The sequence below is a fragment of the Salminus brasiliensis genome, chromosome 22, assembly GCF_030463535.1.
Source record: "Salminus brasiliensis chromosome 22, fSalBra1.hap2, whole genome shotgun sequence".
Classification (NCBI taxonomy): domain Eukaryota; kingdom Metazoa; phylum Chordata; class Actinopteri; order Characiformes; family Bryconidae; genus Salminus; species Salminus brasiliensis.
The window spans coordinates 23,011,561-23,028,345 of record NC_132899.1 but is presented as its reverse complement, the minus strand read 5'-3'; the positions used below and the strand labels follow the sequence as shown (position 1 = coordinate 23,028,345).

General features: G+C 37.7%; 1 protein-coding gene across 2 annotated transcripts; it reads left to right on the top strand.

Moving 5' to 3' along the window:
- The first annotated feature begins 318 nt into the window (after positions 1–318).
- On the top strand, positions 319–16,206 carry eif2ak1 (eukaryotic translation initiation factor 2-alpha kinase 1). 2 transcript variants are annotated; one of them, XM_072667293.1, is made up of 15 exons: positions 319–668; positions 5,059–5,220; positions 5,369–5,505; positions 5,748–5,791; positions 7,187–7,286; positions 7,386–7,466; positions 7,558–7,654; positions 7,746–7,806; positions 7,886–8,228; positions 8,333–8,444; positions 10,343–10,449; positions 11,307–11,436; positions 11,840–11,919; positions 12,750–12,983; positions 15,889–16,206. In XM_072667293.1, the coding sequence occupies exons 1-15, from the start codon at positions 509–511 to the stop codon at positions 16,006–16,008; spliced, it is 1,968 nt and encodes a 655-aa protein (XP_072523394.1). In that variant the 5' UTR covers positions 319–508; the 3' UTR covers positions 16,009–16,206. The 2 variants fall into 2 exon arrangements, with proteins under 2 accessions (XP_072523394.1, XP_072523395.1); XM_072667294.1 differs by lacking the exon at positions 319–668 and adding an exon at positions 4,313–4,901.
- Positions 16,207–16,785: the final 579 nt, after the last annotated feature.

The following is a 16,785-nucleotide window of genomic DNA, read 5'->3' as shown; positions in this document are numbered from 1 at the left end:
ATTTCGTGTATTTGTACATACTTCAGAATTGTCTATCTATTTTAACTTTAATATCTGACACTTTATTTTGAAAGGTTTCGTCAGTCTGCCAGGTAAGGGATTGTGTACAAATTTTGTACCCGGCGTTTGAGCGAAGCGGGTCAGCGGAACGAGCTACTCGTTTAGTTTTAAGCTGCGATTAAATGAAAATTGTAAATTATAAATGTCAGAATGTCTAAAGACTCAAATGCAGGTGTTTTGGGTGCTTTCGTGTTTTGTTGTGAATACAAAATGTGACTTAGCTTTTGCGATACCGCCTTACTGTTGACTCCCAAAACATGGCGCATTACTATCGGTTAGCTTGGACTTAGTTTGTAGTCATTTGGAAGAGATTTCAGAATCTTCTTTTAAGAGAAGTTTTAAAATAAATGTTTGGATTAATTTAATGGCTTGATTGAGCTGTCAAAGTGGACCACAGATACGTTATGAAAGATGTGTGTTTTATAAAGTAAGTCGACACACTGCGGTCATGGCCGAAGAAAGTTCGAGCAGTAACGTTAGTCTCAGTCCTAGTTTAGGGAGCAGTAGAGGCCTGCTCGTCCGGACGAAGCTGACCACCCGGGACAGAAGAGGACAAGGCAGGGCGATGTTCGACCTTTCAGATAACGACCATGAAGTCCAGTTTGACAGTGAGTGATTTGTCAGATGTCACGTGTTGAAGTGTAGACATACATAAATGACCTAATGACACCCAACCCAGTTTTACACTGTTACCTGCCCTGTCTGTAGTCAGGAGACTTATTTATACTGGTGTTGTATCTGTCTGTAGTCAGGAGACTTATTTATACTGGTATTGTATCTGTCTGTAGTCAGTAGATGTATTTATACTGGTATTGTATCTGTCTGTAGTCAGGAGACTTATTTATACTGGTATTGTATCTGTCTGTAGTCAGTAGATGTATTTATACTGGTATTGTATCTGTCTGTAGTTAGGTTAGGTATTCATACTGGTATTATATCTGTCTGTGGTTAGGATATCTATTCATACTGGTATTGTATCTGTCTGTAGTCAGGAGATTTATTCATACTGGTATTGTATCTGTCTGTAGTCAGGAGATTTATTCATACTGGTATTATATCTGTCTGTAGTCAGTAGATGTATTTATACTGGTATTGTGTCTGTCTGTAGTTAGGATATCTATTCATACTGGTATTGTATTTGTCTGTGCTTAGGTTAAGTATTCATACTGGTATTGTACCTGTCTGTGGTTAGTTGATGTATTTATACTGGTATTGTATCTGTCTGTAGTCAGGAGACTTATTTATACTGGTATTGTATCTGTCTGTAGTCACTAGATGTATTTATACTGGTATTGTATCTGTCTGTAGTTAGGTTAGGTATTCATACTGGTATTATATCTGTCTGTGGTTAGGATATCTATTCATACTGGTATTGTATCTGTCTGTAGTCAGGAGATTTATTCATACTGGTATTGTATCTGTCTGTAGTCAGGAGATTTATTCATACTGGTATTATATCTGTCTGTAGTCAGTAGATGTATTTATACTGGTATTGTGTCTGTCTGTAGTTAGGATATCTATTCATACTGGTATTGTATTTGTCTGTGCTTAGGTTAAGTATTCATACTGGTATTGTACCTGTCTGTGGTTAGTTGATGTATTTATACTGGTATTGTACCTGTCTGTGGTTAGATTAAGTATTCATACTGGTATTGTATCTGTCTGTAGTTAGGATATGTATTTATACTGGTATTGTATCTGTCTGTAGTTAGATTAAGTATTCATACTGATATTGTATCTGTCTGTAGTTAGATGATGTATTCATACTGGTATTGTATCTGTCTGTAGTTAGTTGATGTATTCATACTGGTATTGTATCTGTCTGTAGTTAGGATATCTATTCATACTGGTATTGTATCTGTCTGTAGTTAGGTTAAGTATTCATACTGGTATTGTATCTGTCTGTAGTTAGGATATGTATTTATACTGGTATTGTATCTGTCTGTAGTTAGGTTAAGTATTCATACTGGTATTATATCTGTCTGTGGTTAGATTAAGTATTCATACTGATATTGTATCTGTCTGTAGTTAGTTGATGTATTCATACTGGTATTGTATCTGTCTGTAGTTAGTTGATGTATTCATACTGGTATTGTATCTGTCTGTAGTTAGGATATCTATTCATACTGGTATTGTATTTGTCTGTGCTTAGGATATCTTTTCATACTGGTATTGTACCTGTCTGTGGTTAGGTTAAGTATTCATACTGGTATTGTATCTGTCTGTAGTTAGGATATGTATTTATACTGGTATTGTATCTCTCTGTGGTTAGGTTATCTATTCATACTGGTATTGTACCTGTCTGTGGTCAGGAGATGTATGGCCTTTCTCTAGGGCCTAACAATGGCATCAAACCCGCAACCCTGTCATCAATAGCCCGGTGCTTTTGGGTTAAATCGCTGAGCCACTACTGAGCCAAATATCAGATATCTTGCCTGCTTCTAGTTAGGTTCAGTATTTATACTGGTACCTAGCCTGTTTCACAGTTCTAACATATATAGTTCAATAGCAGTGAGTAATTTAATTATTGTTTAAACTGCCCCACCACAGCCCAACAGCCAGCTGCTTAGATGCACCCAGGTAATGTCCTGACACGCCAAGGGGGTGTGTTTACCTCCAAAAAACTTTGCTTTGGGGCTGGGCCAGAACGCAAGCATTACAAGACACAGACTTTGACACTCAGTCTACACCACAAAGAAGCTTGGCCTGCCATTGTTCTCCAGAGCAGGATTACTTGCCTAGTCTGTTAACTTTAAGCTTAGTTTAATCTCTTTTTGTTTAAAAAGCTGCTGCTGAGTCCTCTCTGAAGGCTGCAGTAAGGGTGCATAAAGGGCAGTCGTGAGTGCACCATCGGGAAAAGAGCTTTCATGTCTCTTTTTGCGTGTCAATAATGTAAATTTCATGGAAGCATTGCTTTAACACAGTAACCTATTGGGTGTTGTTGCTGACTGTGTGCATCCCTGCATGGCAATTTACCCTTCTTCTAACAGCTACTTCCGGCATGATAATGCACCATGCCATAAAGCTGAAGCCGTCTTCAAACTTTTGAAGTTTCATCAACACAACAATGAGTTCAGTGTTCTATAGTGGCCTTCCCAGTTAATGGATCTGAAGTATACAGTGGAGTGAAATTATGTTCCTCCAGGACTATGGTGCAACATAGAACAACACAACACTAAGCAAGGCAACAATAAAGTACATTTACAAAGTAAATGTGCAAACAAGCAAAAACACAGTACAATAAATTCAATTATTACAAAAGACAGTAGCACAATAAACTGACAGGACAGTGCAGTGCCGACCCAGCACTCAGTACTGAATGTGTGTGGTGTGGACAAAGGTGCAGAGATGTGCAACACCCCATTAAAAACTCCCTTGATCTGTTTGTTTGTTTTCCATATTCAAACAAATGAACTCTTGATCTTCATTTTAAGAATACTGAGAGATAGAGGTAATAATAATTTTAATAATATAATTTTGGCTGATAAAACCTCAATAAGCTGTAACCATCTACCAGTCTGTGACATTGGCTGGAAGAACATTTTTCCCACTCCTCCATGCAGAATTCTTTCTTTAAAGGGTTGATGAATTTACTCCATGAGAAAGGCCCCAGGTCACTTACAATAGCTGCAGTCTATGCAAACCTGAAATATACAGATGAAGCATCAAGACCGATATTCAAATATGAGAAAGCAGTCAGTGATGAATGTGAATGACTCATCCAGTAAGAGTTAGTTGAATAACTGTTTGAAGTCGGGAGCTGCTGTGGTATAGATGGTAAAGTAAATTGAAACCAAAGAAAGTCAGTAGTAGAAGAGCTCTCTCTACGCTGGCTGCTTTTACACACATGTTAGTTGAAGTTTTGTAGCTCTGTATTATGGCTTGAACATGTTTGGTCTAAAGATTTAGATTAAGATAATTTGGAATTCATGGGACGATACCAGTATCATCATGTTTTCAGACATATTTTAATGATTTGTGAACTATTCAATTCGGTGGTAGATTACATACTTGCTGACCTATTAACTGACCTTAAATATTCACTCACCTGGCTGCCATAATGTTATAACATAGAAATATATATATATCTTTATGGAAAGATGTCTGCCATATCAATAAGGTACTTGACTAAAGTACGGCTTGTGCTTTTGTTTTTATATTGCACCATATTAGTTAATTTGATCTTATTTTGGCATGGCAGAATGAGTATATCTTCTTGGATGCTTAAATAGTATTATTATTATAATACTACTATAATAATAATAATAGTTATTTTATTTTACACAATGCTTTTGCATTCCAGCTCTGTGAGCCCAATGATACGGCGCATAGTATGTGTCCTTCTTCTCTGACTCACCTGGTGCAGGTCATAAACTCGCTTGATAAGTCATTGATTACCTGACAGGTTGGGTAAAATGCCTGGCAAAGCACAAAGTGGGCAGTGAATAAGGTCCCCAAGGACTGCCATAAGTGCGAGTGGTTTAGAGCCTGATGGTCAGCACATTTGGTCTTGTACAGAATCAGGTCTAGACCTGTGGGTTTTGGATGGAACATGTCAGACACACATTAAAAACAAACACTAAATTGATTCAAATTCTGTATAGTTTAAGCACTGTTGCCCCTCCCTTATAATCTTTTTTTTTCTGAACCCCCCCTTAAGGTGGGGGTTAATATGTTTCACACTGATAAGCGTGGCCTGGCCTTGCCTTGCTCTCTGGTAGTGGATCTCGGGATGTGTTTGTAAGAACATGAAGTGAATTTAGCAGCAGCTGAATTTAAAGTGACAATGGATTCAGACAAACCAGACATTGTTGGTTTGATTGCCAGAGTTATTGCAGAAGGTAGGAAATGTGTTTTTACCCAAAACTGCTGTTCGTTTGTTGTTTTTGGTACATCTAGAGCAAATTCAGTAATGTGCCTCTGTATGTGTTTTTGTCGATATGAAAATGTAGCCTGTGGTCTCATTAATATGTCATTTTGCTTATTGTGTTGACACAGCTTCAGACTCCGACAGTAACTGCGAGATGCTGATGGCAGGGAGACCGTCCATTCAGGAGTTTGCCTCTGCTATCCCTAACCACCTGCTGCTGGGCTCTCTGCTGGAACACCTGTGCTTTGTGTATGAGAGCGATCCTACACGCTCTCGCATGCTGTTCAAGGGTAAGCGTTTAGTGTGCAGTCCACAGAATACGGCCGCAGAACTATGACAGTTTAATAATGATATGTTTAGGTGTGTGTGCTAACAAAAAAGACCTGTTGCTGTCAATGTTTTGGCCATTTAGGGTGTTTTTGTTTGTGCTTGTTATAGTGATTGGTCAGCGCCTGGCAGCAATGAACCTCCTCTCTCCGCTAGCCATAAGTGACGAGTTCAGCACAGTTCGACTGCAACACAACCGGGCCTTCACCGAGCTCCTGCATGCAGCCAGCTCATCCCTCATCCCTCAGGTAATCATTGTAATCTGCCATAACCTACAGTCATTACATTTAAGAAAGAATGTTTAGGAATTACTTACACCACATGTAAATGAGGGGAAAAGAGTCCTAGTGCCAGTTTTAATGGACTCTGTAAAACCTTCAATATAATCACCAGCAGTGTCTGAATGTTACCGCAATGCTATTTCCTATTCACATGAAATCTTGCCATGCATTTTATGAATTTGACCTTATATGCTATATATATTTGACAGGATCATAAGTACTTGAATGCAGAAGGACAGAGTTCTGCCCTAAGGTAAGCTTGTATGTTGTGCTTGTCTTCTTTTTTTGTTGTTGTTGGTGTTTCTACAACAGTTATGTAAACATATCATATGAATTACTTTTGCTGTTTTATATGACATAAAAATGCTGTGTTTTCAGATATTTTACAGATTTTTAAATATTTTAATATTTTGGAAACAACAAGAAGTGTAATTATTATTGCATTATTATTCATTATTGTTATTAGAATTATTGATAATTGTGGCATGCAAAAAGTTAAAAATTTCATTAGTCCTTAATTGCCTCATTGTTACTGGACAGTTCCAAGGTGTACTAAATTATCTGACTCTTCAAATATTTTACTAACACTCAACAGAAATAGGCTCCTGAATATCTAGCAGCTGACTGAATATCTAAGAAAAGCACTTTCTAGCTCACATTTCTCATATTTACACCATCTAAAACATAATTTGAGAAAAGGGCAGTTATGGGGAACTGTCAAAGAAAGCACTACAAGACCAAGGAGAACGTCTTGCATGCTGAGCAGAAAGACAATGCAAGCCTCGCATTTCTCACCCACACTTGATCGGCATGGAAGAATCATTGGAAGGAATCTTTCGATGCTGCCTCATCACATAATGTGGAGAGTTAACCAGATAAAGCAGAGGCTTGTTGGGAAGCAAACTGGACTGATGGAGTTAAAATGGAACTAAAATCACAACACAAAGATATTGTTTGGAGACAGAAGTAGCAGCCTTTGATGAAGAGAACCCCTTGCCAACTATTAAGCATGGAGGTGTATTAGTTGTGGTTTGGGGTTGTGTGGCAGCCAGTGACACATGAAACACTGCACAGGTAGAGGAAAGAATGGATTGTAATACATATCAGCAAATTGTGGAAGTGAGTATGGCTCAGTAAGTCAATGATCTAAAGCTGAAAAAAGTCTGGCTTCTCTTCAACAGGACAGTGTTTCAGAACTTATCCACCATGAACTACTTCAAGAAAAAAATAAGCTATATTTTTTTTGGAATGGCCCTCACAGCACCTTAAATACTTTGGCAATGTGTGGGTAGATTTTTAACATACTGTGCAGCAGAGTGAGCCAAAAAAATCATCGGCCTGTAAAAGTTCATAAAACAAGGATAGAAAGACTCCTAGCTGGCTAGAATTAGTGTGCAAGCTGTGATTTCTGAAAAGGAGATATTACTGTATATGACACTGGCTTAGTTACTTTTTTAGTAGCAGTGTCCAAACTCTTGCACATGCCACAATTTCTATTATATTTATTTATTTATACATACATACATACAACTGTATATACTTTTATACCAGTCTTTCATAGGATGCTGTGTAAATTGAGTTAATATATATATATATATATATATATATTTTTTTTTTTTTTTTTTTTTTTTTTTTTTTCCTATTCCAGAACAAAAGATGGTCTTTTCCAAGCACAAACGTCTCGCTACCTCAGTGAATTTGAAGAAATGTCAGCATTGGGCAAAGGATCATATGGCAGAGTCTTTAAGGTGCAGCACTGAGATCTTTTAACTGAAGTCATCATCACGTAATAGTTACCTATGTTTCTTAGTGGAAAGTAGTAAACTGTTAACTCGTGCCTTTTGCAGGTGAAAAACAAGTTGGACGGTCAGGATTATGCCGTAAAAAAAATTCTCATTAAGAATGTGTCGAGGGATGACTGCATGAAGGTAGACCTTGGTCACAACAGTAAATAAAAAGTGCGTATTATGTTTTACACAGAATGAGTGTAAAACTCATTTTGTCAATAACCTGTTGTAGGTTCTTAGGGAGGTCAAAGTTCTGTCCAGTCTTCAGCATCCAAACATAGTCGGCTATCACACTGCTTGGATGGAGCATGTGCAACCTGCTGTGAATAGTAAGTAGCTCATGTACAGTAGGCCATGACCATTAATCTTTGAATAAGTGAATGTTATTATATTATAATAAGTTTAATCCTTTTATTCTAGATTCTAAACCAATGCTTACCATCTCTAGCCCAGCTTTAGGATCACTATCGCAAACCTATGGGTAAGATAAATGACTTTTATTCAAATGGAGCAGCTCAACACTCGTACTGCAATGTAATGAACCTCAGTCTCTCTTTCAGGCATCTAGAAGAGAGCACCAGTGGATCATCTATTGTTTTTGAAAGCTCTGAATGTTCAAAGGGCATAAAAGACCAACCTGGACAGACCCCAGAGACTACCTCAGTGAAATCTACACTGGAAAAGAGTCAAGCCGTATGGCCGAAAAACATGCGCAACCCACAGAATTTTGTTCCGTGTGTGTTTCTGGGAAAGCCTCGCTCTGTGGTGGATGCTTGCCCAGCACTCAGCTGGGACACCTCGACACTGTCCGAGGACGAGCCCAGCCAGAACAGAGCGGAGTTGAACAACAACTCCTGCTTTGACATGGACAGTCAGCTGTGGGCTGAAAAACATCCAAAAGAGGTGTGTCCTTCATTATTTTCCAAACAAAGCTGGAGCTTGGATAGACATTAATGATATGGTGGTTTTCGTTCCTTTACTCATTGACCCTGGTCTTCATTTGACAGGTCCAGTTTCACTTAATGCTCTACATCCAAATGCAGCTGTGTGAGCGTTCTCTGAAAGACTGGATTCAGGAAAGGAACTGCAAACCGAAGGCAGAACTGACAATGGCAGGAGGTAAATTCTGTGATTATATCACTGAAGCCAACCGGAAGTTGTTAGATTTACTTTTGGTCAAATTAAGAATTATTCACTACATATAATTAGAAAAGAAATCTTCTATATAAAAATGGAATATGTCATAACTTTTGCCCCGATAGGCTGGTTTCTCCTCAATTTTAGTCATATCCAATTCCTACCCACTACCTAGGACTTCCCTGTCACACAGTGCTGACCACCAGCTACCTGCCATTTCTGTTGCATCAGTGTTACTTTCATTAACTGAAGCAATGATTAAATATATTTGTTGACAACCAATTCTTCAGTACTAAAACAAGGCGAGGGCTAAACAGAAATTAATATTTGAAAATGAGATCTATGACCAAAGTACTACATTTTTCATCCATTAAAACAGCAATGTGGAAGACTGACAAATTAACTGATTATTTTTAATCAGTTTATCTGTCTCTCCAGTGCTCAGCACATATTACCTTTTTAAACCAGCCGTACAAGCCACACTGTATCCTTATGACTGGATATTCACGTTTTGTTCCTCCTCTTGCTCCCAAACAACACCCTGACATCTCTGAAATTCCATTTTCTAAATCGTGGTGGTACAGAGAGAAAACTACAATCATTATATTTTGTTAGCGTTTCTGAAACTTCAATTTTGATGAGTACATGTAATCAAAATAAGATGGGAAGGGACCGTCTTTAAACACTTTACGCTGTTTAAAAGCACAGAGATAAGAAACCTGTTGGTGTTCATTTTAAAGTTTTAAAGACCTAGGCTTGCATGAATGTGTTGAATATCAGACTAATGAGCTCAAAAATGTGAATTAATTAATTAATTATGAATAATTTAATTTATTAATAATCACAGGGAAAAACCTCAAGAGACATAGGAGTAACCGTCATATACATATTACAGAAAGGTAAGTTAACATTACTGTCAGATTTATGTTAGTTTTAGCGTTGTTTAATGTCGATGAGAGGTAGGCCTAAAATAATCCATCATTAGTTTAGCTGTTCAGTAAGACAGCAATTCCCACAGCATTCATAGCATTTTTAAATACTGCTGAATTATTAATGTAACAAAACTAAGGGGAAACCTAGAAACCAAGGGACACCAAAGGCTACATATGAACGTTTATCAAAATACACCCTCAATCATAGTGAAAAACTGTGTTTTAAAGTTAAATAAATGGGAAATATGTGTGTGCAAAAAGGGGCCATATTATTCCTATAATTTAAAATCTAAAAGTTTTATTAAATGTAACTTTAATTTAGCTGTCGTTTAGGAATGTTGGCAATAAATATGATTTCTTAAAGAGTAAAACCTTGAAAATGCATGACTAAAATCAGACCCAATATTTTAGAAATGTAATTCACTGAAGTCACAATAACTAAATGACTAAAATGACTCAAAAGACTAAGTCACTCATCAAGTAACAGTGTTGCCTCAGCCAACAGATGCCTCACACTGGTATGAGAAAAGGGAAGACCATCCTACCCAACCAGTGAGAACAAAGCCAATAATATTCTCTGGGACTCCTGGCCATGGATGGCTGTAGCATCACTGGGAATCAGACCTATGATATCCCAATGAATGGGACAACTCTATTTGACTCTTGCACCACTCCGCAGCGCCCTAACAATAATATCATTTTTCACATTTCACTCACATCATCTTAACTGTAAACATTACTAGAAAACCCTTAGCTAGCTCAAAGAACCTCCCCAATACCGCATTTTATTTAGAAATACATGTGTTTTATTATCATGGTTTTATATTGACTTTATATTAGATACTGACTGTGGTATACCTGTGTGACTGTTGTCTTTTCTACAGACAGTGCATTGACATCTCTGAATGTACCCGTCTAGTGTTTTAATAAGTGTCTTATTATTCACAGGACCTTACCAGTCATTGGACTGTGAACAAGCATCTACTATTTTAAAGAAAATACTTGAAGGAGTGGAGTATATTCACTCCTGTGGAATCATGCACAGAGACCTTAAGGTAGGTTTGCTCAATTTTACGTACCGGCAAATTTTACTTTATTTTGCGGTCAAATCCGTGTTCGTGTCCTGTAAGAACTAGCTTGTGAATTCTGGATATCTGTTAATGATTGTAAAAAAAACACTCTCCAGCTCTAAATGTAGCGTCCAAGTGGCGCCACCTCCCTGTGCTTATCTGGCACTGCCACTCCCCCTATCTGCAAGCTACAGCTGATTTTCAGCTCAGTTCAGGCCTCACAAGCATTTGTAGCGTGCGTTTGTTCACTTTTCATAACCTTATGTTAAAGGGCCCATTATCCTATGTTTGTTTGTTTTTTTGTGCCCCCCCCCCCCATTTTACAAAGATTACAAAAACAATCCTCATTTATTTTTATGTGACCTTTTCCTAGCTTCTTTTAATCCCTTAAATTCCCTAAGAATTAAACCGGCTGTTTTTGTTACTGTCCCGTTAGTAAAAGAGGCCAGTCTAAAATCACTCCTTATAACTTCATAAATCATAATTGGGCAGAGCTAAACTGCTGTAAATAATGTAAATGTGCTGGTTTTCGTTTCGGAATGGCTCGTTTGAAAAAGCTATATGTAGCTGGCTCTGATGCATCGGGCAGCAGATGCCAGTGATTGCCAGCATTGCACTGGAGTGATGTGGATGTGGGGGGAAAAAGTGCCATCTACCCCCTGGCTGAGAAAGCAGGGCCAGTTGTGCTCTCTCGGAGCCCCGGATGGTGATGGCTAGCAGCATGACTGGAATATATAGACTGTATGTTATTCTTGAATGTGACCTCGCTCAGCACCTCACTGCTGTAACCAGCAATGATGTAACATTGTCATGATTGTTTGTTTGTTTGTTTTTGTTTATAGCCACGGAATATTTTCCTTCATGGACATGCCTGCCACGTGAAGATAGGGGACTTTGGATTGGCATGTAGGGACATTGTAGCGAATGAACATGAACAGCAACATTTGAATTCTCACATGGGAGAAAATGCAGGTAAGAGGTACATTTCAGCACGTTGTCTTGATTTTATTATCTATGTAAGTCTTAGCTCTTATTGTACATTTATATTTCACACTTTACATTTGCATATAGAATATTAATGAGTTCACAAATGTTGGCCTAGCCTGATGTAAACTAAAGAAGCGAACTTCAGATACACTGCATGTCCAAATATTTGTGGACACCCATTCTAATGAATGCATTCATCTACTTTACGTTGCACTCTCTAAAACAGATAAACATAAACCTATTGGCACCATGCCTAATGTACATGTAATGTATGTATGTTTCACACTTTACCTACCATGTTCGCAAATATATATATTTGTTGCAGTTTCCAGCCAACATATTAAGATGCTGTGTCTTGCCAAGCTTATCTTTTCACAATGTTTTGCAGAGTCTGCTCACACCACTGGAGTGGGAACATTTGTCTACGCTTCCCCAGAGCAGCTAGAGGGCTCTCATTATGATTCAAAGGTAAACTCACCTAACTCAAAATAAGTGTTGTAATGTTACTGGGAATAGTGGGCAATATGAGCAAAAATGATTGTGTAATTAATATATTCCCATGCAGTATTTGAAGCACTTGTAACTCCCCTACATACAGGTAGCAGGCTAAAGGGGACACTGCTAGTACTCACACAGCATTTGGTTCTTTGACTCTGCATGTCCTTATTGTATGTTAGCAATATTTAACATTTGTTTTGTGTTTTATTGTGTAAACAAATAATTGAGCACATATTTATTGTCTTGTGTGTCATATAAATGTATCCAAGTTTGTAAATAAGGATTTAGTAAACTGGCATGGCTTGACCGGATTGAAATTGGAACCGTTACTTCAAATGCCTGGCTCATTATTGTGCTATGAGAAGAAGTTTATTATGAAGTTTATACAGGAAGTCATGCTGCGTTCAAAACCACCTCAATTTGTCTGACAAATACTAATGGAGATCTGAAAGCAGTTTGAGTAGGTTAAGTGTTGTTTTTTTGGGTGTGTATTTATTTACAAAAATGAGAATGGTGACAGTCTAGGAAAAATGTTTTTTTCCTAGCAGTGTTAGAACTAAAGAAGTTAACTGCAGACACCAAACATTTTGGTTGCTCGATTGCACCTTGGGTAGATTGATAAATGACGTTTGATAAAATTTTTTTTCCTTCCCCAAAATATCTCACAATTGTCCTTCCTGAAGAGCCTGCAGGAGAGCATTATTGTAAATAGTCAGCTTAAGGTGAAATTTAAAATTTGATGCACTGGGAGTTTTTTTAAGAACAATACCCTGGTTTACAGTGTTGTCTCTGTTTTGCAGTCAGATATGTATAGTGTGGGGGTGGTTGCTGTGGAGTTGTTCCAGCCTTTTGGGACAGAGATGGAACGTGTTCATACGCTCGGGGAGCTGAGACGGGGAAAGGTTCCAGACACCCTGGCTGAGAACTGGCCACTTTTGACTGAACAAATCAAACTTCTGACCAGTGCTGATCCCTCAATGCGACCAAGTGCGTCCGAGCTACTGAAAAGTGATCTTTTCAGCACCAAAGATATGGTATGTATGACTTTGGTTAATATTTTTACAGTCAGACCTAAAAGGTAGAAAAGAAATCAGAAACTTAATTTTTTTAAAGGTGAAATTGACCCATCTGTGGTAGTGAACACATACACACACTACTGAACTAGGGGCAGTGAGCACACACACACAGCGCAATGGGCAGCCAACTCCAGCGCCCAGGGAGCAGAGAGGGTGAAGGGCCTTGCTCTTGGGCCCAACAGTGGCAGCTTGCCGAGCCCACAACCCTCTCATCACAATAACCCAGAGCTCTAACGGCTATTTTTGGTTATTTTACTTATCACATTAGAATTTCAAAATATAAAATCTGAGTAAAATCAGTACTGGTAGATGAGTTATACCATGTGGAATCTGAAGCCATGGTACCAGAGAATACAGATGATTCTATATTTAGGAGATAAACAGGGCAGACTTCTTATTCATCAAGTCATTAGGCAATATCTAGTCCCTAAAAGAAGTGTAAAACAGAGGTCACACTGGACACATGCAGTTTTTGTTGCCTTGTGTTTGGGAGTAACTGGGGTTGGACCTGAAACTTGGTCATTAAAAAAGGCTTCTATTTTGGTGCAGTTTGCATGTTTGCATTAGTTAATGTGCCAACCTTAAACAGGAGAAGCAGTGGTCTAAATAGTTAATACTGGTGAGAGCACAGTTTTGCATTCACAGCAAAAAAAAACAAACAAAAAAGGGTAGAACTGTAGTGGGGTGATCTCCCTATGGGCCGCCGCTTAGCTTACCATAAGCAGTAAAAATACTAAAGTTAATAAAATTATGGCATTTCAGTAGATACTCACCACAGGACAGCACACTGAGTTTTAGAGTAAAACTATGAATAACAGCTGCGGGGGGATATTGGTTCGTTTGTGTTCAGCTGAGGAGCTAACTAGATTGTTCCAGCGATTAGTATGCTAGCTAATTCGATTACCACAAGTTATAAAATACAAACGTACGGCTGCCACTAACAACTATTTTTCTATCGATTAACCTATCAACTATTTATGGCATTCCCTACACAAGGATATGTACTTAAATTAATGGCTGAATAAAATAATTAGAATAGGTACATTTCCCATCAAACTGAAAGCAACTGAACACACACCCTGGAATCATCAATCAATGGAGAAGCCCAGATTCTAACCGTTATGCATTTTTTGCTACTAAAGGGACAACAGATTTGAAAAAGTATGGTAACTAATGGTTAGAAAACATGACCAGACAACACGTACAGTGGTTTCGTTGTTTCTGGCAGCCCATCGTCCAGAGCCTAGTGCTGCTGTGGTAGGCCATCGATTACTTTGCTCAGTGTAAAACCATCTTTTTGTTTTGTTCTAATCTTAAGCTAATCTTATTTCTTAAAAATGATGCAATGTGTGTCTGTTTAAAAAGATTTAATCATCTTAGCTGATCTAATAATCATCTAAGCACATGCTCACTACAGGACTGTGCAGCACATTGAGCTTTGGTGTGTATCTGTATAGAACTGCTGAGATTGGGGCAGTGGCTGATTTGTGGTCTGCTCTTCTTAGCTGACTGAGGAGCTAACTAAGCAATTACCAAGCTGGCTAACCCTCTACCCATAAACAGCAAAATCCCAGAAAATTGATAATACAGTTTCCTGACTGACTGCATGTGCAGTCTCTCTCTCTTTTTATTACTTTTACCAGTGGTAAAGAAACGGTCATGCTTAGACATGGCTAACATTAGCAGTTTCTCTGTTTTGGGTCTTGGTGCTGGTCAAAGTTCACTAAAGTTCAACGTAACATTACTGCAAAGTTTCACACATGAAGTTTATTCACTTCAATGTTTTCAAGGTGAAGTGGCTAAAATCACAGTCAGTCCCATTTACAATTTGTCATTTCATTTTTTTTTATTTCACCATTTGATTATCTTGGTATGTGTACTGTTAAAAAAAAAAAAAGAATATATAAAGATTGACAGAGGAACTTTAACACAGTAGTGGGATACAGAGAATAAAAACACCAAGGTTTTTAGCTGGGAAATGTATTTGTTTAAATTGTAATGCATACTTTATTATATTAATCAAATACAATGGCTTCTAAAATGGCTAAATGTAAATATATGTAAATGCTGAAAATCTTAATAAATATGAACAGGGTTTATTACATTGTTGTTTTTTGGTTCCTTCAAAGTTCTTTTGCACTCCAAGTTTTTTTTTTTTTTTTTTTTTTTTTTAAAGCTGTCTTTAAACTGTGCACAAATTTAGGAAGTCAAAGAGGAACAAATAGAGATTCTCATCAACTACTGTGCTGTGAAGAACTGTCTGAAGATCAGTGCTTTGCATCAAGATATTTTACAGTCTTCCTATTCATTCAGAATATGCTTTAAATCTGTGTAGGTTTACTGAAATAGCAAGGGTGTAAGAAAATCGATTTATGATCACAATGTTACGCAAAACTGTATTAATTCTTATCATTAAGTTTATAATTAATTCACATGCAAAGATTGGTAGCAGACAGTGGTTCATTGACAGTGTTGTGTTTGAACCCTGACTGCTAGACAGCGTTTTTTACTCCAAACTTTAGATTCAACTGTTTTAATCTGATAAATAGTCTGCTTTTATTTTACTCAGATTTTATGCAGACGATTGTGTGTTTTTATAATAAGACAGTTGCCATATTGTATTTTTTAAAAATCACAATATACTGCCTTGCTTACAGTAAAGCAGTATGTTGTATGAATTGTAACTCCTGTATCTTGATACTGTCAAATCAGTCTACGGGTGCTTGAGTGACACTAAACTGTCCTTGACAGTGTTAGGTTGGTAGTTTCAAAAGATATGGTGAATATTAGGCTGGAGGGCTCTTCAGCTTTCATAAATTGAATTTATTAATTTTATATTGAAAATCTGTTCTCTAATTTCCAGGTAATCCGCGGTATGCAACAGCGGATTGACGAGCAGGAAGAGGAAATTGTTCAGCTAAGAAGACAGATCAGTGAACTGCAGAGCTCACAAAATGCAAAGCACGATGCAGAAATGACCTGAGTGTACTTACCGCTCGTCGTTCTCTACAATACGTGTGTGTATAGTTTTTTTTGCCTTTTGCAAAATGGTTTGCAAATGGTTGTATGTGTGTGTAAAGCTTTTACTGTGTACAGTATTAAGTGCCATATTTAAGTTGACTGTAATCAGTTACAGATGTTTATAATGTGCACACAAATAAAAAAACAAATTAACACTGAACATTGTATCATGTCCTACCTATTCTGCACTGAGACTTTGCCTAACAGTGTTTTATGTGCTGTACAAGCCTGTATTAGTATAAAGTTCAACTGAATTGAACATGCCCTGTTCAGAACTACGGAACATAGCTTGACACTTTTTTTTTATCCAGTCTGTTCAAGTTGGTTGATTGGCGCTTGTGGGTCCGTAATGTTTAAATAGAGACTAGATCCTGGATTTAGACCTGGATGGCCATTGTAGAACTGCGGTGTGCTTGGTAGCTTTGTCCTAAGTAAAGGAAGAACAGTATAAAAAAAATGTTTGCCTTACTTGATGTCTTACTCCCATTTATTAGCCAACATGTCCTTTTATTTTAAAACTAATGGGGTTTGGTTGTATCTGTGTTTCTTAAAGTTACTTTTAACTTGAGACTGATTGCACTGCTGCATCTCATGCCAGAACTGACCGTGCCAGCCAAAGTGAGGTTACAAGGCTGTTTACGTTGCTGTACTGTTGTCAGTTCATGTGAGATCTGAAGCACTCCGTGTTCAATCAGACTATGGATCAGAGTTTTTTAAGGTTTGTACACCATTTGAAATA